General features: G+C 44.7%; 1 protein-coding gene across 1 annotated transcript in view; it reads right to left on the reverse strand.

Annotated features, from left to right (window-relative positions):
• The window catches only part of LOC145401915 (uncharacterized), an 80,589-nt gene extending 58,547 nt beyond the window's left edge, over nt 1-22,042 (reverse strand). The window contains exon 1 of the mRNA XM_080274021.1: nt 21,930-22,042. Coding sequence (XP_080130147.1) covers nt 21,930-22,042 — 113 coding nt within the window. The remainder of the gene's footprint in view (nt 1-21,929) is intronic.
• Nucleotides 22,043-24,044: the final 2,002 nt, after the last annotated feature.

Consider the following 24,044-nt stretch of genomic DNA (forward strand, 5'->3'; position numbering starts at 1 on the left):
GGTTTAAGCGATTAAGTCCTGATCAAGTGAGACGGAAGGGCTAGCGTCTCGCTTCAAATGTTAGGAACCCTTGAGTTGTGGCATCAAACGATAACTGGACTCAAGAGTGAAAGAAAGAGAAATAAACATCTAACTGATGGAGACTTTTAGCATCTTTACAGTAAACACACCATTCTTTTTTTAATTAACCACACGGCTAAGAATGTGTAGGTCAATAAGTGGCAGATGCAAAATATGTCATATGCTACTGCTTGATTCCTTCCCCACTGTCATTAAAACATGGAAACAGATTTATCGATGCAGGGATGACATGCAATAAGTTTGTATTTCTGACACTGAAAAGTTGAAAACCAAATTAATCCTCACGTGGTGGAGACAATTCAAGTAACCTAATGTTGTATTCCCCCTCACACCAGAAGGTTAGTTTCAGTTTGGGGGAGAGAGAGAGAGAGAGAGAGACAGAGACAGACAGACAGACAGACAGACAGAGACAGAGACAGAGACAGACAGACAGAGACAGACAGAGAGTTGTAGGAGCCTTAGTATTGTCGCCTTTAGTTTAAATAATTTAGTTTATAATAATAATAATAATAGTTAGCACTCTGACTGTCCTGTGGACAGTCACTAGTCTCCACCTACTGTTACTTACAAAGACCTTGGCCCCATTGGGGTGATTTGATTTTTTTTTTTTTTTTTTTAATAAAACGAAATTAACTCTTAGGAATCGGTTTTATTTTCAGATTACTTGCTCAGGTCCCGCTGAAATCTCCAGTAGACGAGACCACCTTATCTCATTCACAACGTAATTTTGATATGACACAGACATGCTCTTCCACTGCACATAAAGGATTTGGATTTTTTTTTCTATCAGCAATGGCCCATGCCAGGAAACATAACCTAGACCCTTCAGATTCCTCACGCAGGCTCTGGTTCTCCTGGAATTGTCGCAAGACTCTGAGGACGGAATAATAATAATACCAACAAGAACAGTAGTCTCCACCTATGTAATAAGTGGAGACTAATAATAATAACTAGAACTCTGTAACTGTCCTGCAGACAGTCACTAGTCTTCTCCTACTGTTTCTTACAACGACATTGACCCCATTGGGGGATATGTTTTTTTTTTTTTTCTACCTACTGTATCTTACAACGACCTTGACCCCATTAGAGGATTTGGATTTTTTCTATCAGTAAAGCCCATACCAGGAGACATAACCTGGGACATTTAGATTCCTCGCCCAGGTCGTATTGAAATCTTCAGTAGACAAGAACAACTTATCTCGTTCACAACATAATACTGATGCGACTCTAACATGCCCTTCCACTGCGCATAAAAGACTTGGATTTTATTTTCTTCTATCCGCAATGGCCCATGCCAGGACACAACTTGGGTCCTTCAGATTCCACATGCAGTCTCCGGTTCTCCAGGAATCGTTGCGAGACTCAAGGGAATAATAATAATAATATCAGCGAAAACAACAGATTCCACCTATGTAATAGGTGGAGACTAATAATGATAATAATAATGATGATGATGATGATGATGATAATGATGATGATGATGATGATGACAATAGTAGTAGTAGTAGTAATAATAATAATAATAATAATAATAATAATAATAATAATAATAAAATGATAATAATAACATAATAAAGTAGCTTCGACCCAGCAAAACGCTGTCAGCTAAGTGTTGCTATGGAAACTTCTGTTTGCTGGTTTTATTGGCATTATACTTCGGTCGTCCACTTACAAACTGATCGAGGCTTTCATCTTTTTTGCAACCTACTTCCCATAACTCAGTGGAAAAATATGAGGCAATACTACGGCTCTTCATCCTTTCCATAATACTTTAAGTGATTAGTCCTGTGTTCTAGTGTTCATTCAACGTGGAATGGTGGCAAATTCAGGCCAAGTTAAAGTATACTGGGTACAGTGGCTACCATCATACAATTTTCACAGACGGAAGTAAATGGGGGAGAGACAATAAGCTAATGCATGAAGCAAATCCATTTTCTCGCAGGACATGTTGAGTGTGTGTGTGTGTGTGTGTGTGTGTGTGTGTGTGTTTGGAGGGAAGGGAGGTGAGGGGTTAAATGGTAGTGGCGGTACAAGAGAAGCATGTTCCATTTCCTAAAAAGTAAAGTGATTAGGGACGGAAGAGGAACTAAATGGAAGTGGATGTGCCACACAAGCATGTTCTCTCTCCCATCGGCAAAAGTGGCTTTCACTAGCCTATGCTGTGAAAGAACTATCGTTACCTATATTTCATAAATATATTTTTCTACATACAAGATACAAGAATCACTGGGTTTGAAGTCGCAATGAGCTCAAAATAAGTGTTCACCCAATGATCCTATCATACTACTGTGTTCTCTGACAGTAATACGTACGCATCTCTAAAGTAACACTCGCCAGTTTTGTATCGCCACACCTCACTGCACAACCGAACAGCCATACCTCACCGCATGAACACTTACGCATTCCTTATCATGCTACACTACCGCTACAGCAGAACCAACGTTTTATATATATATATATATATATATATATATATAACAAAATTTATATATATATATATATATATATATATATATATATATATATATATATATATAGGGAATATAATTAGGCCTAGCACATCACGCACACAACTACACAGTCACAACATGCCACCACACGCAACTACCAGACTGCCACGTCACACCAATACAATGTCGCACTACAACAGTCTCACACTACAGACGTACACTATTACGCTACATCAGTAACACTATACTACACAACAAAACTGGTCATGCCTCTCTTCCACACAAAACTGCCGTACCATCGAATTCCACTGCAAAGCCGCAGAATTCCACTGTAGAACCACACATCATCACTGCACTGCTCCGTCACATCGCACCACCATAGGGGAGGCGGTGGTGCACTGGTTAGCACAGCCAGCTCGCTTACAACTGAAGCTGGCAGCAGTTTGTTTCTCCTGTGTCCCCGTTCACCCAGGAGTTAGTCGGGGACTTGGATGTTACGTCGACTGTTGAGGGTCGTGCTCTTAGGAGAGACTGGAATATAGTGAAAACTAACTGTCTACATTAATGAGTCTTGTACAGTCGACAGGCAAAAATCTAACTCTGTGTGTTCAAGCACCACAATAGCGGTTGCATAACTTATGGTATACCACACCATTTGCATCATGGTTACTGGCACACCATGATAATTTCAAACTTTAAAAAACTACAGTAGGATATCACAGTTTTCTTAACAACATACGGTACGAAGTTCTTTGCCTCAAGACTGACCACTCCATCTTGAAAAGTCAAATATCCCTCCTAAATCGAGCGAAATTGCAAGTACACCAATGCGGTATTTTATTCTGACAAAATTTTGAATTCACCACTCGGTCTCAAATATTTTAGACAATATATATATATATATATATATATATATATATATATATATATATATATATATATATATATATATATATATATATCAACAAATCATCACACTGTAAATATATATATATATATATATATATATATATATATATATATATATATATATATATATATATATATCAACAAATCATCACACTGTAAAGACACCGACACATTTCACACTGTACCTTACTATCCCAAACATCATTACATCATAACCCTTCACACTGCCATTACTACACATCATCATACCACACAACCTCACAACACTCATATACCATCATACATCACTGCGAGTATTTCGCCATTAAACGTCTATCTATCTATCTATCTATTGTCCGACGCCTTACTCCTATACGGGGTGACCAGAAACAAATCGCCTCCACGTCGCCCTGTCCCCCGCCATTTCACTGCCCTGCTCCCAACTCCCCCCTCCCCCCTCTCTCATATACCTCTCCACTCCATCTCTCCATCTCATCCTTGGCCTCCCCCTCCCCCTCCCCCTCTCCCCCTTCACCTCACTCACATCCACTCTCCTCGTCAGTCTCTCACTCTCCATCCACTCCACATGGCCAAACCATCTCAATGTGTTTCTCCTAACGCTTCCCATCACATCCACATCCACACCACAAAGCTCCTTCATCTCCTCCTTTGTCAACGTCTCTCCATGTGACTCCACAGGCTCCTCTCAAATAACTCATTTCCACGGCTCTCACTCTTGACTTCCGTCCCTCCAGCAATGTCCAAGCTTCACTTCCATACGTTAGAGCTGGTATCACAATACTGTCAAGTAGAAACTTTTTCACTTCCATGCTCACTTCCCTGTTACTTATCACTGCTTTCAGGGAACCAGCAACCTTTCTTCCTTGTTGTACCCTTTCAAGCACTTCACCCTCCAAACTTCCATCCTTACTCATCACACTACCTAAGTATTTAAACGTCCTCACATTTTCCATTTCCTCCTCATCCAGTCTCAATGTACATTCCCTGACTTCACTTCTCTCGAAGACCATAACTTTACTCTTCCCTATATTCACCCTTAGATTCCGTTTCTTACATACTCTCCCAAACTCATCCACCAAGCCTTGCAGCTCCCCTTCGTCTTCACTTAACAACACAGTATCATCTGCAAACAACAGTACCGGGAGTTTCCAAACACTGCCCTCTCTCATTAGGGCCACTCCAGCATCCCCTGCCCTACCTTGTATCTCTTTTATAACCCCATTCATGAACAGACTGAACAACCATGGAGACATGACACATCCCTGTTTTAACCCAACCTTCAAATAGAAAAATTCACTCAGTTCACTATCCACACGCACTGAAGCCTTAGCACCCTCATACATACTCTTCACAGCATTCAACAACTTCCAATCTACTCCATATATTCTTAACTCTTTCCACAATCCTTGTCTATCCACCCTGTCATATGCTTTCTCCAAATCCATGAAGGCCGAATACATTTCTTTCCTTTCTCTATAAACTTTTCCACTAAAGATCTAAGAATGAATATCTGATCTGCACAACCTCTTCCCTTCCTAAAACTTTCCTGTTCTTCTCTAACTAATTCGTCTGTTATTTCCCTATCTCTGTCAATAAGTATCCTACCATATACTTTTCCTATTACAGTAAGAAGACAAATGCCCCTATGGTTACCACACACTTCTTTTTCCCCTTTCCCTTTGTACAAAGGATTAATCATAACTGACTTCCAATCCTCCGGGACTCTACCTTCCTCCCAGGCCAATCTGAACATCTTCCACATCCATTCTACTACTATCTCTCCCCAATGCTTCAGCATTTCACCACACACTCCATCAATTCCTGGGGGTTTCCCCATTTTGACTTTCTTCATTGCTTCCACAACTTCCATCCTACTGAGTTCTTCCTGTCCTCTCACCTCCCTCCTTCTCCCAGCCATTCCCCAGCCACTTATACTCGCATCACTTTCATTCTCCATGTTCAACAATTCCTTAAAGTGTTCTCTCCATCTGCTCACTTTTTCTCCCTTCTCCACTAATAATCTACCATTTTTATCTTTCACTGCCCTACTAACTTCATTGTCACCCTGTCTAACTCTCTTCACCTCTTTCCAGAACATTTTCTTAAAGTCCCTCCACTTTACACTCAAATTCCTTCCAAATTCCCCATCCCCTCTCTTCTTATTCTCTCTTACTAATCTTTTCACCTCTTTCTTCCTTTCTACACATAACTCTCTCTTCCGTCTCTCAACTTCTTCCACGTCCCTATTTCTCATCCATTCATTATATGCTTTCTTCTTTTATGCCATAGCCCATTTCACCTCTTCATTCCACCATGCTGTTCCCTGCACCCCCTTTCGTCTTCTCTTCACCCAACAAACCACCTCACATGCTGCACATATTTCTTCTGTGAATATCTTGCACATACTTTCCACGTCCCCCATCTGCTCGAATTCATATTTACCCAATCGTTCCTCCACTTCTCTCTTATATTAAACATCATTCTACAAAACACTACAAAACACCACCACAGAATACCGTTATACTTAATATGTCGACACACAGCACCACCACACCACACAACACCATACTACACTATCCCACAACAGAATCACATGACACCATTATGCAACACTTATACAACCACGTCACACTACACCACACCACCACACAATACTATACCACCATAGTACCACAAAACTATTACACAAAAACATCACACGCCCCACACCATACCACCACACAACACAACAATACCACACAACTACAAAACTATACACAAAAACATCACACCACCATACCACATAACCACACAACACCACCACACATCGCTATCACCGCGCCACCACCTACCACACCAACACACACCACCACCAACACCACTACAGAACATCAAAACCATACAGCACCACCATACTACATTATCACACACCACCACCATACCACTACATCACACACCACCATGCCGCACCATCAAACAACGCCACCATAACACACCATCGTACTATACCATCATGCCGCACCATCAAACACCACCACACAATATCACCACACACCATCACAATACCACACCACTACACAATACCATCATGCCGCATCATCAAATACCACTACCATACCACGCACGCCGCCTCACAACACCACCAAACAACCACCATACACCACCACCATACCACCTCACCAGCTAGCACACAACACCACCATACCAAATAACCACGCAACACCACGGCACAACAGCAAAACATCATACCATCACGGCACACCATCACACAACACCAAACAAAACCACTGTACCACACCACAACACAACGCCATTATTACACACCTACACACAACACTGTTCCCACAACGCCATCACCACACCACCACACAATATCACCATACCACACCACCACACAACACCTTCACATCCCCACACAATATCTTTATACCACACCAGTACACAACACCTTCACCACACCCCCACACAATACCACAAAACACCACCACACCACCATGCAATACCACAAAACACCTTCACCACACAATACCACAAAAAACCTTCACCACACCCCCACAAAATACCACACCAGCACTCAACACGTTCACCACACAATACGTTCACCACACCCCCACACAATACCTTCACCACACCCCCACACAATACCACAAAACACCTTCACCACACCCCCACACAATACCATATCCCCACACAACACCTTCACCACACCCCCACACAATACCACACAACACCTTCACCACACCCCCACACAATACCACACAACACCTTCACCACACCCCCACACAATACCACACCAGCACACAACACCACACAACACCTTCATCACACCCCCACACAATACCACACAACACCTTCACCACACCCCCACACAATACCACACCAGCACACAACACTATCACAATACTTTTACACAACACTTTCATACCTCACCATCACATAACATCACAATACCACACCACCACTACATCGCACTATCAGGTCTCATCCAAACTACCACACAAAATACAATACTATACAACCCTCAGTACTACCATAACCACCACTATCACCATCACTACCATAACCGCTACCATCACCACTATTACCATAACCATCATTACCAAAGTAAATGGTATGCAAGTCTGATTAATTGCCGATAAATACAAAGCTCTAACGTCATTACTGAGAGAGAGAGAGAGAGAGAGAATGCTAGGATGAAAGTGTGTGTGTGTGTGTGTGTGTGTGTGTGTGTGTGTGTGTGTGTGTGTGTGTGTGTGTGTGTGTGTGTGTGTGTGTGAAGTCTGTTGCGTTCTTGCTTGTCAATGTCCAACAATGAGTGTAGGCTATGTGAGCGTGTAGTCCAGGTAGTGTACATGTGTGTGTGCGTGTATGTATGTGTGTGTTTCAAGGTCTGTGTTCTATGTTTAAGCCTGTGTGTGTGCGTGTATGGAAGACAGTAAGTGTGTCTACGCGTGCAACTAATTTGGTGAGTGTGTGTGTGTGTGTGTGTGTGTGTGTGTGTGTGTGTGTGTGTGTGTGTGTGTGTGTGTGTGTGTGTGTGTGTGTGTGCAATTCCTTCAGGTTTTTCTGCAACACATTCCTTCTTCACTTTTCATTTTCCCTTCTTTCTTCCTACAGTCCTTTCATCATCCGCTCATCTGTCTTTAGTTCAACATTTGATTTTTCTGCCCTCTACAGTGGTATATGCTACGAAATGATGAGTGAGAGAGAGAGAGAGAGAGAGAGAGAGAAATTCGGCTTCGTATGGTGCAGTGCGACACTCTACCTGCCTCACTCTCACCCTCATTTTCCTTGCCACACTCTCACCTTCACTCCACCTGCCTCACGCTCACCTTCACACTACCTACCTCAATCTCGCCCTGGCTCTACCTACCTCACTCTCACCCTCATTCTACCTGCCTCATCCCCATTCTACCTGCCTCACCTCCACTCTCCCTGCAACACCCATTCGCCCTTCCGGCCTCACCCTTTGTCTTATCTGCCTCTCCCTCACCATCACAACCTGTCTACCCTCACTCTACCTGCCTCACCCTCACTCCATCTGCCTCACTCTCACTCCACCTGCCTCACCTCCAATCACTCTACTTGCTTTACTCTGACACCTCCTTTACCCTCTGCCCTACCTACCTCGCCCTTCCGCTGTCCTACCTGCTTCACCCTCACTCTATTTACATCATCCTCACTCTAACCTACCTATCTCATCCTCACTCTAACCTACCTACCCCACCCTCACTCTGTTTTCCTTACCCTCACTCTACCTTATTCATCCTCACTCTATGCTCCCTGCCTCACCCTCATTCAATCCTACCTGCCTCATGCTCGCCCTACCTGCCTCACCCTTCCTCTACCACGCTCACACTCACTTTACCTGTCTCACCCTCACCCTTTCAAGAATGGGAGGTGAGGAGATTGTCATGGTAACCGTGACGCACAGGCTACACACGTACACACAAACGCCTACACACACACACACACACACACACACACACACACACACACACACAAACGTCTTCACATGATTATAGTCAGTTCTACACAGTACTGCAGACTCACTCTCTCTCTCTCTCTCTCTCTCTCTCTCTCTCCGAAACATAAGGAACCAGCGAGGCACACCACAAATACGTAACTCAGTTCTTAGGCAAAGTTAAGCCTTGATATAATTAAAAGCAGAACAGCCAGGGTAACTACACTAACTTCTCCCAATAAAATCACCCCAAGATAAAGGAAACTTGGGTATTTTCCAAATTATACCATCGGCTTAAACTACGGTGGTGAGTCCAAACGTAGGTGGTCCTCATATCAATATTCTCCATTTAGGGGAGGTGGTGGCTTCAGAACTGCCTACCAGAGGAAATAAATCCGCTAAAATCTTGGACGGTACAGTTGCACTCAAAGTAACTTTCGGAGATTTCGTAGGATCTTTACTTTAGCGACTTATTCTGCACATTACTCCTCAGTATCCTCTTTTGTGTCACTGATGCAAATTATGTCGATATCAAAATGAAGTCGAGAGCGTAAAGAGAACGTTAATGTGTAATATGCTAAATAACTCTAAGAAACAGAAAACTATGAAGTCTCCTATGCCACTCAAAATACGGCCTTTATGTTTTTATTAACTCTTTCACCTTGGGTATGGACCTTCAACCTTCCCACAGAATAAGACACAAAATAATCAAATATACGAGTATACCCATGTTCCCAAATATATTGGTAGGTCGAGTCACAGGGAAAACAAGCTACATCCAAAAGTTTAACCGACACTGAGAACCGAATCTGGGGTCTTCCAGTTGGGGGCTGGATGTTCTAACCATATAAATATTTTACACTTCCAAATTCCAAACGATTTAATTCAGCACAGAAAAAACTCGAAGTATTCAAATCCTCCAGCCCCAACACGTTATTCTGTAACTTTACTCTTGGCACCAACATGCGATTTTATTCAGCTCGGGTCATACCCCTAGTGCTTCCACGGATCAACACCAGTTACTCTGTATCTAATTCCTCCACTTCCACAAGTCTCTCAGAGGTGAACAAAATCGTCTGGTGGTAGCAATTACACGATATAAGAGTTAACGGAGTGAAGCGGTTTAAGGGTTTACTGCAGTTAGGTGCATCCAGAGATAGACTAGCCCATTACTGGCCAGACATTCATACCTGACTTCAAATTTGCTTGTAAAATTTTTCTATCCAAATTTTCCAGGTTCTAGTGGCGATTTTCATACTCCCTCCCTCCCTCCCTCTCACTCTCTCTCTCTCTCTCTCTAAAATATATATATATATATATATATATATATATATATATATATATATATATATATATATCTTTCGTTCTTAAACAGAACCATATATCTCCTCTTCTCTCTCCATCTTTCACCCTTAAACAGGACCATATCTCCCCCCCCCACCCCTATTCTCTCTCTCTTTGTTGGAGGGAGAGGTGGGCGAGGAGAGAGGCAGCTACCCAATTCTCTTGCTTCATTAGTACAAAATTAGCGCATTCCATTCAGTAATTAAGATCAAATTACCCGGCCAAGGAGATGAGATGAGTCTCTCTCTCTCTCTGGTGAGTGTGTGGGCTGTGAGTCGTTTTCTTTCACATTTGTTATCTCTCTCTCTCTCTCTCTCTCTCTCTCTCTCTCTCTCTCTCTCTCTCTCTCTCTCTCAATATTCTAGGTAGCCCCTGCCCTGGCCATCCTTCCTGGAGAGATCACATTACTTTTCTTACAAATCGGTTTCTAAGAAGTGGGTGACTTGGACCAAACTCCGTGCTCTCTTTCTTTTACACTCTATGTATGTATCTAAGACTGAACACAGGCTAGGCTGCCCTTTACCGCAGGTCCAGCCGCTGTATTTACAAACCATTCTGACCTTAAGTTTTGTGCTGGAGTGCTTGTTTGATTTTTAGTCATTACTCACACCAAACCATTCAAAACCAAACGAATTATTATTGACGTATTCAATAGGAGGACATAATTTTGAAAGTTATTCTTGCTGGTACCAGGCAGTTTTACTCAACTTAGGAAAGTCTTCAAGCAAAAAGAAGTGAGGACATCCACCATCCACTCACTGGATGTTGTACTGTCCTCGGGTGACTCCACACCGGGCGACAAGCCAAATGGTCTCCAGTAACCTAGGAGACCATTTACTACGCTGGGTGGTAGCCTTATATCCAAATGGCGTCTGGTGGTCTTGTGAGTTAAAGGCCCGTAAGGGTTTCCATCCGAGGGTTGGCTGGTGTTTACAGGTCACAAAATACCCAGTGGATAGTGAGACTTGCCACCTCTCCCTTAAATGTCGGTACTGGGTAGCCAAGCCCCGGGCTCCTACGCTCCTGATGAGGAAAAATGGATTTGGTGACAGATGGATGGTTTAACCTTAGTTTGGCCCAGACTTTCGTCCTTTCGTCGCTTACCTCACGTTGCTCATAGCAAGAGGAAGTCAGTGCTATGGCTCTACATCTAATATACTATTGCAGCTGCCGTGTGTGTGTGTGTGCGTGTGTGTGTGTGTGTGTGTGTGTGTGTGTGTGTGTGTGTGTGTGTGTGTGTGTGTGTGTGTTTTGGGCAGCCGAAACTACACATTCAAATCGCACCAAAATTGGCACAGAAATCGCAAAAAATTCGTTGATGTGACAAAACTTGGTCCCATCACGATTGAAAAACTTTTACTATACTTAATGAGCGTTCACATTTTGACCAAAAAATGCTGCTCCCGAAGCCCAGCATAAGATCTCCGTAGAATTTTTTGCCCAGAGGTAGAACTAAAGTATTTCGGACTTGAGTTCGGACAACTTGGGTTCCATTCCCGAAGCTGCAAATAACACGATCAATTGGTTGGCTGCAAAAAATCCCAGTGACAATGTTATACTACAACAGCAAATAAACGCGAGAGCCCTCCGCAGGAGCAAGTGCGAGGGGCCCGAAGGGCCCACGAGCACTTGTTAGTTCTACAGGACTTCTTTGTGTCTAGCACTATATCCTACGTTAATCTATTAATACTCCTCAGCATTCACAACGAAGACATGACAATTTTAGGCCAAGTTAGAGTAGAAAGAGTATAGTTTGACTCCATGCGGCGATCATGCTACAATCAGAACACCAGGCTGTCAACAAAATGTTAGGGATGTTTCATACCGGTAAAACCACTATTGTTTTTCATACAACTGGTATGCACTGTAAACTGAAGGAAACTGGCCACTTAGCATGATCGGTAGCAATGAACCTTTTCCCCTTCACTCTGATGACGTGAGGTCGTATGAGAAAAGCTACTTAGTCTGCAGTCCACCGGGTTCACGTCCACCTGAACCTAAGGCTGCAACAACTTTACTCTCTTCTGCCACCAATATTCCACCACTGCACAGCGAGAGGCATTATTCACCCTTGAGGGGAGTAGGCCAAGTATTTGTCAAGTAGCACTAGCTAGCAGTTGCAACACCAGGCTCATCTGGACGTGAACCCAGTGGACTGCAGGCTGAAGGTGCTCATACTCTACAGCCCATCATCCTCTATACGGGGATAAGGAAGGGAGAGAGGGACGTCCGTATAACCACGCAGTGAAGCCGCCCAGTTATATCGGGGCTGCCATATGGTGTACCTCTCCAGCACCATTTATAAAGTAGTTGTCATACAGTATCCCAACTACTTTTAAGACTAAGCGGGTCTCCACTGCAGTAAACTAATATATATATATATATATATATATATATATATATATATATATATATATATATATATATATACAGGTATACTGCCAAGTCAAATTTACACTTCAATGCTCAGGACAGTTTGAATGCAAAGTGCATGGCAGACAGTACTGGAAAATTGCTAGTCACGAAGGAGTGCTAAGGAAACAATGTACAACCACAGCAATATCTTGTGCTGCAACTCAAATACGTGAAATTAGTTGCAAAAGTATGAAAATCTGAGCCAAGTTAGGGTGACAGAATAATAGTCAACTCTGCAACATTCTCTCTCCGCCTACGATATCCACTCAAACTTACTACGCACACATGCAAAATACATACACATGCATGCAACTACACACACACACACACACACACACACACACACACACACACACACACATACACATACATGGAAACCCTCACATCCACATTAACCTACATTCCTTTCGAGGTCGTGTCAAAATTGAAGACGGGGCCTTGAATGTTGGTAATTGTGGTGGTGGTCAATGTCGTGGCGGTGGTGGTGATAGCAGTAGTGGTGGTGGTGATAGCAGTAGTGGTGGTGGTGGTGATAGTAGTGGTGGTGGTGGTGGTGGTGGTGGTGGTGGTGATGGCAGTAGTGGTGGTGGTGGTGATGGCTGCAGTGGCGGTGGTGGTGATGGTGATGGCAGTAGTGGTGGTGGTGGTGGTGGTGATGGCAGTAGTGGTGGCGGTCGTGATGGCAGTAATGGTGGTGGTGGTGGCGATGGCAGTAATGGTGGTGGTGGTGATGGTGATGGCAGTAATGGTGGTGGTAGTAATACTGGTGGTGGTAGTAATAGTGGTGGTAGTGATGGCAGTAGTGGTGGTGGTGGTGATGGCAGTAGTAGTGGTGGTGGTAGTGGTGACAAGAGTCGTGGTTGCGGCAGCAATAGTAGTAGCTGTGGTGGTGCTGGTGGTGGTGATAACAGTCGTGGTGGAGGCGGCAGCAGCAGCAGCAGCAGTAGTAGTAGTAGTAGTAGTAGAAGCAGCCTAGTAGTAGTAGCAGTAGTAGTAGTAGTAGTAGTAGAAGCAGCCTAGTAGTAGTAGTAGTAGTAGTAGTAGTAGTAGCAGTAATAGTAGTAGTAGCAGTAGTCGTGGTGGAGGCAGCAGTTGTAGTAGTAGTAGTAGTAGCAGTAGTAGTAGTAGTAGGTGGTGGTGGTGATGGCAGTAATGGTGGTGGTGGTGGTGGTGATGGCACTAGTGGTGGTGGTGGTGACGGCAGCAGTGGTGGTGGTGATGGCAGTAGTGGTGGTGGTGATGGCACTAGAGGTGGTGGTGGTGAGGCAGCAGTGGTGGTGGTGATGGCAGTAGTGGTGGTGGTGATGGCACTAGTGGTGGTGGTGATGGCACTAGTGGTGGTGGTGATGGCAGTAGTGGTGGTGGTGATGGCACTAGTGGTGGTGGTGGTGACGGCAGTAGTGGTGGTGGTGATGGCAGTAGTGGTGGTGGTGATGGCACTAGTGGTGGTGGTGGTGACGGCAGGGTGGTGGTGATGGCAGTAGTGGTGGTGGTGATGGCACTAGTGGTGGTGGTGATGGCACTAGTGGTGGTGGTGATGGCAGTAGTGGTGGTGGTGATGGCACTAGTGGTGGTGGTGGTGACGGCAGTAGTGGTGGTGGTGATGGCAGTAGTGGTGGTGGTGATGGCACTAGTGGTGGTGGTGGTGACGGCAGCAGTGGTGGTGGTGATGGCAGTAGTGGTGGTGGTGATGGCACTAGTGGTGGTGGTGGTGAGGCAGCAGTGGTGGTGGTGATGGCAGTAGTGGTGGTGGTGATGGCACTAGTGGTGGTGGTGGTGACGGCAGCAGTGGTGGTGGTGATGGCAGTAGTGGTGGTGGTGATGGCAGCAGTGGTGGTGGTGGTGATGGCAGTAGTGGTGGTGGTGATGGCAGCAGTGGTGGTGGTGGTGATGGCAGCAGTGGTGGTGGTGAAGATGATGGCAGCAGTGGTGGTGGTGGTGATGGCAGCAGTGGTGGTGGTGGTGATGGCAGCAGTGGTGATGGTGACGGTGATGGCAGCAGTGGTGGTGGTGGTGATGGCAGCAGTGGTGGTGGTGGTGATGGCAGCAGTGGTGGTGGTGACGGTGATGGCAGCAGTGGTGGTAGTGATGGTGATGGCAGCAGTGGTGGTGGTGATGGTGATGGCAGCAGTGGTGGTGGTGGTGATGGCAGCAGTGGTAGTGGTGGTGGTGGTGGTGGTGATGGCAGCAGTGGTGGTGGTGGTTGTGGTGGCAGTAGTGGTAATGGTGATGGCAGCAGTGGTGGTGGTGATGGTAGCAGTGATGGTGGTGGTGGTGGCAGTAGTGGTGGTGGCAGTAGTGGTGGTGGTGATGGTGATTGCAGTAGTGGTGGTGGTGATGGCAGCAGTGGTGGTGGTGGTGGTGGTGGTGGCAGTAGTGGTAATGGTGATGGCAGCAGTGGTGGTGGTGATGGTAGCAGTGGTGGTGGTGGTGGTGGCAGTAGTGGTGGTGGTGGTGGTGATGGCAGTAGTGGTGGTGGTGATGGTGATTGCAGTAGTGGTGGTGGTGATGGCAGCAGTGGTGGTGGTGGTGGTGGTGGCAGTAGTGGTAATGGTGATGGCAGCAGTGGTGGTGGTGATGGTAGCAGTGGTGGTGGTGGTGGTGGCAGTAGTGGTGGTGGCAGTAGTGGTGGTGGTGGTGGTGATGGCAGTAGTGGTGGTGGTGATGGTGATTGCAGTAGTGGTGGTGGTGATGGTGATGGCAGCAGTGGCGGTGGTGGTGGTGGTGGCAGTAGTGGTGATGGTGATGGCAGCAGTGGTGGTGGTTGTAGTGGTGGTGGTGGCAGTGGTGGTGATGGTGATGATGATGGCAGCAGTGGTGGTGGTGGTGATGGCGGCAGCGATGGTGGTGATGGGAGCAGTGGTGGTGGTGGTGATGGCGGCAGCGATTGTGGTGATGGCAGCAGTGATGGTGGTGACAGTAGTAGTGGTGGTGGTGGTGATGGTGGTGGTGTTGGTGGTGACGATGGCAGCAGTGGTGGTGGTGGTGGTGGTGGCAGCCGTGGTGGAGGTGGTGTCAGTGTTTTTGGGTGTGGTGTGCTTAATGATTATGCCGTTTCTTAAGTGGTGGTGGTGCTGGAGGTAGTATGTGGTAGTGGCTGCGGTGGTCAGTGTTGGTGGGTGTGGTACATGCGGTGGTGATTACAGTAGTGCTAGTAATAAATATATATGTAATGGTGTTGGTGGTAGTAATGTAGGTCAATGTTGGTTCTGTTGCTGCTGCTGTTGTTCTGGTGCTAACAGTGGTGGCGATTATATTTTTTGGAGACTACTCGTTATTGTAAGTGGGGCGGTGATATTTGTGGTAGCTTTGAGAGAGAGAGAGAGAGAGAGAGAGAGAGAGAGAGAGAGAGAGAGAGTCAAATTCTATGAAATATCAATGAGGCAGAGAGAGGAATGAAGAAATAAGTAAATAAAGAGAGAAGAGAGGAGAGAAAAGGAAGGGAGGAGGGAGGGAGTGCAAAAGGGAGGAAGGAAGGAAGGAAGGAGGGAGCGAGGGAGGGAGGGAGTGCAAGAGGGAGGAGGGAGGGCGGGAGGGAGTGCAAGAGGGAGGAGGGAGGGCGGGAGGGGGTGCAATAGGGAGGAGGAGGGGGAGGGAGGGAGTTTCAAGCTACCAACATCTGTATTGATCGCCGTCATGCACTATCCCTCCCTCTCTCTCCCTTCCTGTTTACCTCCCTCCCTCTTTACCTTCCTCTCCCCCCCAGTTTACCTCCCTCCCTCTTTACCTTCCTCTCCCTCCCTGTTTACCTTCCACCCTCTTTACTTTCCTCTCCCTCCCTGTTTACCTCCCTCCCTCTTTACCTTCCTCTTCCTTCCTGTTTACCTCCATTCCTCTTTACCTTCCTCCCCCTCCCTGTTCACCTACCTCCCTGTTTATCTTCCGCTCTCTCCCTCTTTGGGTACCTACTTCCCTCTATATTTTCTTCTCCCTGTTTACCTCCCTTCCTCTTTACCTTCCTCTCCCTCCCTGTTTACCTGCTTCCCGCTTCACCTTCCTCTTTCTCCCTGTTTAACTTCTCCCCCCGTTTACCCACCTCCCTGTTTACTTCCCACCCTGTTTACCTTCCTCTCCCTCCCTGTTTATTTTCCTTCCCTCTCTCCCTCCTGTTAACCTTCTTCCCTTTATGACTCCATATGTTTGCCTCCCTTACTTACTGTTTATCTCTCTCCCTCATTATTTACCTCCCTCTCTTCTTCCCTCCCCCTGTATTTATCTCCATTCCTCTCTTAAACTGTTTACCTCCCTCCCTTTCCTTGTTTTCTTCACTTTCTGTTTACCTCCCTCCCTCCACCCTTTATATACATTCCTCATTCCCTGTTTACCTCCCTCCCTCCTCCTATGTACCCCAGTCCCTGTTAATCTCCCTCTCTCCCCCTGTTTACAATACTCACTTCCTGTTTATCGCCCTTCCCCCTGTTCATCTTCACTTGCATCACTTATTCGCTTTCCTTTTCCCTCACGGTTTTTCTTCCTTCCTCTTTCTTCACTTATCTCCACCCTGCTTGCTTCCCTCCTTCACCAACTTCTCCCCCTTCCTTCTTTCCTCTCCACATCACAGACCTACCCTCCCCCCTTCTTTCCTGTTCATCTCCATCCTTCATACTCCCTCTTACCCCATTCCTCTCCATCGTTTCCTGCCTGTTTACCTCCCGCCCAGATAACTCTTTTCTCTTCCATCTTCCTTTCTCCTTCATCCCTTTCCTCGTTTGCCTCTCTCTCTATGTTTTTCTCCCTTCCCCCTTTCCCTGTTTACCATTAAACTACTTACATTTCTCTCCCGTCTCCCTCCTTCTCTCCTTCATGCCCTTCCCTCTCTATTTACCTGTCTGTCTACCTCCGTCTATCCTTCCTGCCCCTCCCTTTCCGTTTACCAAATTCCCTCCCTCCCTCCCTGTCTCCTTCCAACTCTTCCATTATATTTACCTGCCTCCTCTCTCTCTCTCTCTCTCTTATGTTATTCCTCCTCCTCTTCCTCTCTTTATCCCCCTTCTTATTAGCATGTCTCCCTTTCTCCCTCCTCTCACCTTCCTCCCCTTCTCTCTTACCTCCCTAGCTGTCCTCACGTCCCTATCCCTCCCTCTCTCACTCCGTCCCTCCTACATCTCACCTCCCTACCCCTTCCTCCCTCTCTCCGTTTCTCCTCCCTTTCCTCCCCCCTTCACGAACTCAGTAAATTACTCACACCAATATCTGAATATCATCTAGCACTGGCAAGGCGGGGCATACTCTACTCTATAAACTTTATTAACACATTCATTACCACCATTTTTTTTTCTTTCTCCAAAACGATTTTATTTAGCTTATTTAAAGAGTTTAGACACTATTACCATTTAGTCTGTACTACCGATATGATTTTTGTAATTCACTGTTTTTTCCTTGCTTTTGCCTGACGAGATAAGGTTACACTGGGAAAATCGATCGTCGTGAAGGGGTTAATTAACAGGACCGTACTGTAAGTGGCACTGGACGTTTCGTAACACCTCTCCATTAGCGATTTATTTTGCATCTAACATCTTGTTTCTTACTTTTCTTTTGTAAGCTATTTATATCGTTTTAACATCAACACTGTCTGCATCAATAACACAAGAGTCGTAAAAAAAAAAGAAGAAGCTATGTAAGTGGTGTTACAAAATCTTGCAAATTTAAGGTACTTTAAATACCATTCACATAAAAAACGAACTCAGTCATTAATATCATCATAAATATCACATCTACCAAAATTACTACGGCAACCACCACCATCACCACCAGGATCACTACTATAAACATTATTACAACTACCACCATCATAATCATTACTTACTACCACAACTTCCACCATCATAATCATTCATACTACCACAACTTCCACCATCTACACCACAATTACTACTATTACCGCAACTACCACCATCGCTATTTCAAGTATCAAGTTACCATAGTACCACAATGACAACTACCATCATCACCACCACAACCACAACCATTACGGGCACGTTTAATAACATGACGTCAACTACCACCACCATGACCACATTTATCATTATCGCTACTACAACCAACACCATTTTCCATCACACCTACCAACACTACAACCACAAGTACAACCATTATCAGTCGGCCTTAACTACCACAGTTTCTGCATCAACTACCACCACTCAACCACAGTTGTAAACCCGGCCCGCTGCTTGCTACTAACACTACTACAATTGTCACCACTACCACATCAACAACCATCCTCAGCCATCTACTAGCTAAAGGCGACCTCCATTCCCACTACTACAACAAGTATTACAACTATCGCTATCCATCACATTTACGCTAAAAAGGGTGTGGTCAAGCTTGGAAGAACCACACCCACTAGATGAGAGAGAGAGAGAGAGAGAGAGAGAGAGAGAGAGAGAGAGAGAGAGAGAGATGGAGGGGAGAGACTGACGCAGGCTACATTAATAAAGAGCAAAGGGGGAAACAGATATGAAATAAATTGAAGGTCTTTTTTAATCCTATAAAATTTCGGTGAATCTCGAGTGTATCCCTTCCCTCTCTTTCAACTCTGCTACGGTATGAATATTTTTACATCAAAATCCCTAAACCTCTGGCTGCCGTGGGTTACTCCTGAGTTGAGTAGCGGCAGCTGTAGTACCAGGTTCGTCTAAATGTGAACCCAGTGGACTGCTGGCTAAAGTTCTCTCTCTCTCCTACAGCCCATCCTCCTCCTTTCGGGGGACAGGGAGGGAGTTGAGGGATGTTTGTATAATCTTCTAGGTCTACCACCCGGCTATATCAGTGTCAGCATTTTTGAGCTGAGGACAATCGTCTGATGTTCGCTGGAATAAAACGAGATGTGCCCTCGATTCCTGACCACATCGTTAATCAAGACAATATCCATCCTCTTCACTACACGGGGGTTTCTCAGGGCTGAATGAAACCGCTTGACGTTAGCCGGTATCCGACAGTTTGTACCGCATATAGTGCTCAAAAAATGAAAACAGCACGGTAAATGTATGCGTCAAGACGACAGGGACAGGGTAGGTTTGCTGGCGTAGGTTACCATAATTACTGGTGGTGGAGACGGACGCCACGACGTGGTGGCACCAATTGACTCCAATACCCGGTTATACAAACGTCCTTCAGTTCCCTCCCTATCCCCCATGAGGATGGTGGACTGCTGGAAAAGGACTTCAGCCTGCATTCCACTGGGTTCATATTTTAGGTGAATACTATTACTACTACTACTACTACTACTATTGCTGCTGCTGCTGCTGCCATCATCATAATCCCACTTTTTTCTTTTCTACCCACTTATTTTCTCTCGAAATTCATCTTTAGCTTAATTATACGCGAAACATCTACCGATATTTATATCTGGTATAGAAAAACGATAAATAAAACAATCTGGCCTTATTTCAATCACGACCGGTTTATCTTAGGTAAATAAGGTTTTATTGTTTTATCGGTCCATTTTTAAGGAAGCAATAAAACAGACCAAAACACACGCATTTCATCAGTCGGTAGGAAGTTCCTGCAGTCTCAAGGGGGTTAGATACATCCTTCATAAACCCCTTCAACGCAAGATATCTCTCCCTGAGTGTAGAAAGTCGTTTGGATACAGCAAGAATAAACTTACAGTAATTACTGCGACATCGGATTCAAAGGGCAACGAAACTTAAACCCTTCACTTCGCTTAGAGAACGTCTTTTTTTCTTGCTGTCTACAGACGGTTTTATTCAGTTCATAGACCCCTCAAGGGCATATATATATATATATATATATATATATATATATATATATATATATATATATATATATATATATATATATATATATATATATATATATATATATATATATATATATATATATATATATATATATATATATATATATATATATATATATATATATATATATATATATATATATATATATATATATATATATATATATATATATATATATATATATATGGTATAAAAAATCTTACTTAAGCTAAGTAAAATCGTCTGGGGGCAGCCACTTACTACGTGCAACAAGCTGCAAAAGCACAACAATCTCGTCGTTAAGATGAAAGGAGTACCGGTATAACTGGTTTACCTTTCACTGCAATTTTTTTTTTTCTTTTTGTTCTTGCTATGTCGTGACGATTCTCTTCAGCTTGGTAGAGACTATTCAAACTGAAGGTGTTAGACAGGTACAGCCTTCAATTATTCCTTGGCTACAAGGTCTCCCCAGAGCTTAATAAAATCGTCTCCAAGCAGCAAAAGAAACTAGAAAGCACTATGGGAGCGCATAGTGTGCCTCTGCCAACACCAGTAAAATGAATGATATACTGCCGTCATTCCTTTTTCTTACCAAAATTTACTTTAACAGTTTCACAGTCTATTAATTCTACGACCTTATTTTGCCTTGTACACAAATCAGAGAGCGTATACCTTCGCCAACGTCAATCAAATTTATGGTTTATTCCTGCATTAGGATCCGAATCCGCCTAAAAATCTAATAAGCTCTTCCTTGAGCCACTGCCCACCTATCCACCAGATTTCGTTGAAATCAGATTACAACTTTTTAAGATATCTTACACACAAACAGGCAGACACAGGTGAATACATAACTTCCATCCAACTTCGTTGGAGAAGGTAATGAATAAAACACACAGCAGGACTTAAGGGATAAAGTTAACTACTCATATATCTTTGAGCTTAGAATATGAGAGAGAGAGAGAGAATAAAATGGGAGTATTTCTTGCACACATCATCATCCTGTAGACAAACGCCGTGGGGTGCATAGCCTCAACCACTCTCCGACTCCACACACAAAATCCTTTCGAGCAACCCTCCCTAAGCAGGCTCTCTCTCGACAGGAAGGATCTGCCTGCTTCAGCCAAGAGTTCCGTGGTATTCCCCTTGGTCGTCTCTACCCCAGGTAAACTCTCTCGGTTATTACTCTGTGTGCAGGAGCAACCTCAGGACGACAGGCCACGTGTCCATATAAATGGAGTTGGCGCTTACCGTACGTATTATGTGGGTAATAAGTTTCGAATCAATCTCACGGCGTAGTCGATCATTTGGCACCCTGTAGTACCAGCAAAATCCCATGATCCTGCAAGACAGTACCACAGAAGTCAATAAGCCGCTTTAAGTCACTGTTTATTGTTCATGTCTCAGTTATACGGGAAAACAGGGAGCACCAGTGCCATGATGCTGCAGACGTTTGTCCTATACAAATAACACCATCAAATACCCGAGCCGAGTTCATTCATAACCCCGCAGGCCAGATCGATGCGACGGCAAATATCATCGTCTGACCTTATGGACCACACTACCAAGGTAAGTGAATCTTTCAAAGACTTCCACGTTCTCACCACACGCCTGGACACATTGAACTGCTTCATCCAAAAACCACCGAATACCTGGACCATGGTCTTTGTCCAAGCGACCTTTAATCTCAGTGGCTTCACATTCTCGTGAAATTCCTCAACAGCACTTAGTAGTATCTCCAGCGACCCCGCTAGGATAACTGTATCATACCTTAATCAAAATCAGTAACCCTGAAACTGCCAACTGATATTTCACAGTGGCTTCGACCCAGAGCTCAGCCAAGTACCCATTCCATGCATGCATTTAAAAGCGTGGGAGCATGGACACATCCCAGTCTTACACCTGTACCGTACTCACTAGGGAGAGGCCGGATGTTCCTCCTCCACATTTGACAGCACTCTCAAATGTTTGAATACAGGCCAGCAATCAGTCAGATTATCTCTACAGGGATCCTAGAGTCGCAAGAGTTCCCATAGTTCCTCCTGATTTACTGAGTCCAATGCCTTCTTCAGATCAACACAGGTTGTGAACAGACCTTGCTGATACTCAACGCAGCATTCCATGAGAACTCGATGAGCTAAGATGTAGTCAACTGTAGCCTTCTTAGGTGTGAATCCGGATTGTTCAAGCCTCTGAAAATTTGGCAAATGGTCCCAGATACACTTCAGGAGAATGTGGCAAAGAACTTTGCCTAGTACACTGAGCACTGTTATACCACGGCAGTTGCTACAGTCACGCCGGTCTCCTTTCCCTTTTTCCCTTTCCAGACAGGTGTGCCAAACCCTTTGTAAAGTCAGAAGAAATGATACCAGTTCGCCAGACGGCTTTTATGACTACATAAAATGCCCTATCATGGTTTCACTCCCAACTTTGATCTGTTCCGATGAGATACCGTAAACACCATCAGCTCTACCAATTTTCATCCTATCCACTACCTTCTTGATTTCCTCTAGTGAAGGCACAGTATCATCAACTGGTAGAAGCACAGCCAACGGCTGTATATAATCCGACGGAGGCTTTCCACTGAGAGGTTCAACCATATGCACCTGCTCAAAGTACTTAGTTCAACAAGCCCTATATTCCCTCGCCCCCGACACGACTCGTCCCTCTGCTGTCTGAACAGTTAACCTGGGACTCGGGTTAGGAGTGGAGCTTCTTCAGGGCTCGGTAAGCAGGTCGAAAGTCATTTGGATGAAAGCGGCTTTCCACCTCCTCTGCGATTTCCATGACATACCTCTCCTCGTCCCTTCTCAGCAAAACTCGTGCCGGTCGAGACAGAAGTCTGTGCTGCTCCCGATCCCCAGCCAGTCTGGCAGCATGACTCTCCTCAATTGTTCAGCGTCCCCGGAGAAAGAAAATCCCTCCCCGATCTCGGGCGCTTTCCAACACACTCACCAGTTACGGCACACAGTTCCCCAACAAATGCCTAACAACCAATCAAGTTATATAAACATATGAAGAATATATACGATCGACTGTACAGTGTAACACGACGAATCAAACAGGTTTACATTCATTAAAAAAAAAAAAAAAAAAAAGACCAGTGAAAAGTAATTAGTTACTTCATATCATTCCCCGCCAACTCCAAAATAACTAATTTTAGTTATATAAGAATATTAATAAACCTGTGAATTATGCGAAAAGTTAGTACGAAGGCGAATCAAATGAGCAATGACCAACGTATACGGTACCGGTACTTATTACATTCATAGAGCTTTGACATCAGCTATAAAAAGAAGGCAAGTCAAACAAGCGCTTTCCGTTGAAATTTTCAGCTTAATTAAAACAAATAAGACGAATAACATAAGCGCATAGTTCCAATCATTCATCAGTTCCTGAACAACTAGCTTCAGTTACATACTGCAGTATTGGCATTCCTAGTCCGTCGCAATATGTTTAAGCAACGTTGGGTCTGGTTAGTACTTGGATGGGTGACCGCCTGGGAACACCAGATGCTGTTGGCATCCCTACGTGTCAAGTGGGGTTGGTGGAGGATTAGTGCCCCTCCCTGTAAAACAATTAACTCTAAGCCCTTGGCCACCCCGTGTGGGATACATGGCGTCTGGCAATGAATGAATGATGAAATAAAACGAGCGTATTTCC

Source organism: Coenobita brevimanus, chromosome 57 (genome assembly GCF_032717465.1).
Source record: "Coenobita brevimanus isolate Jiangsu-jjx chromosome 57, ASM3271746v2, whole genome shotgun sequence".
Classification (NCBI taxonomy): Eukaryota; Metazoa; Arthropoda; class Malacostraca; order Decapoda; family Coenobitidae; genus Coenobita; species Coenobita brevimanus.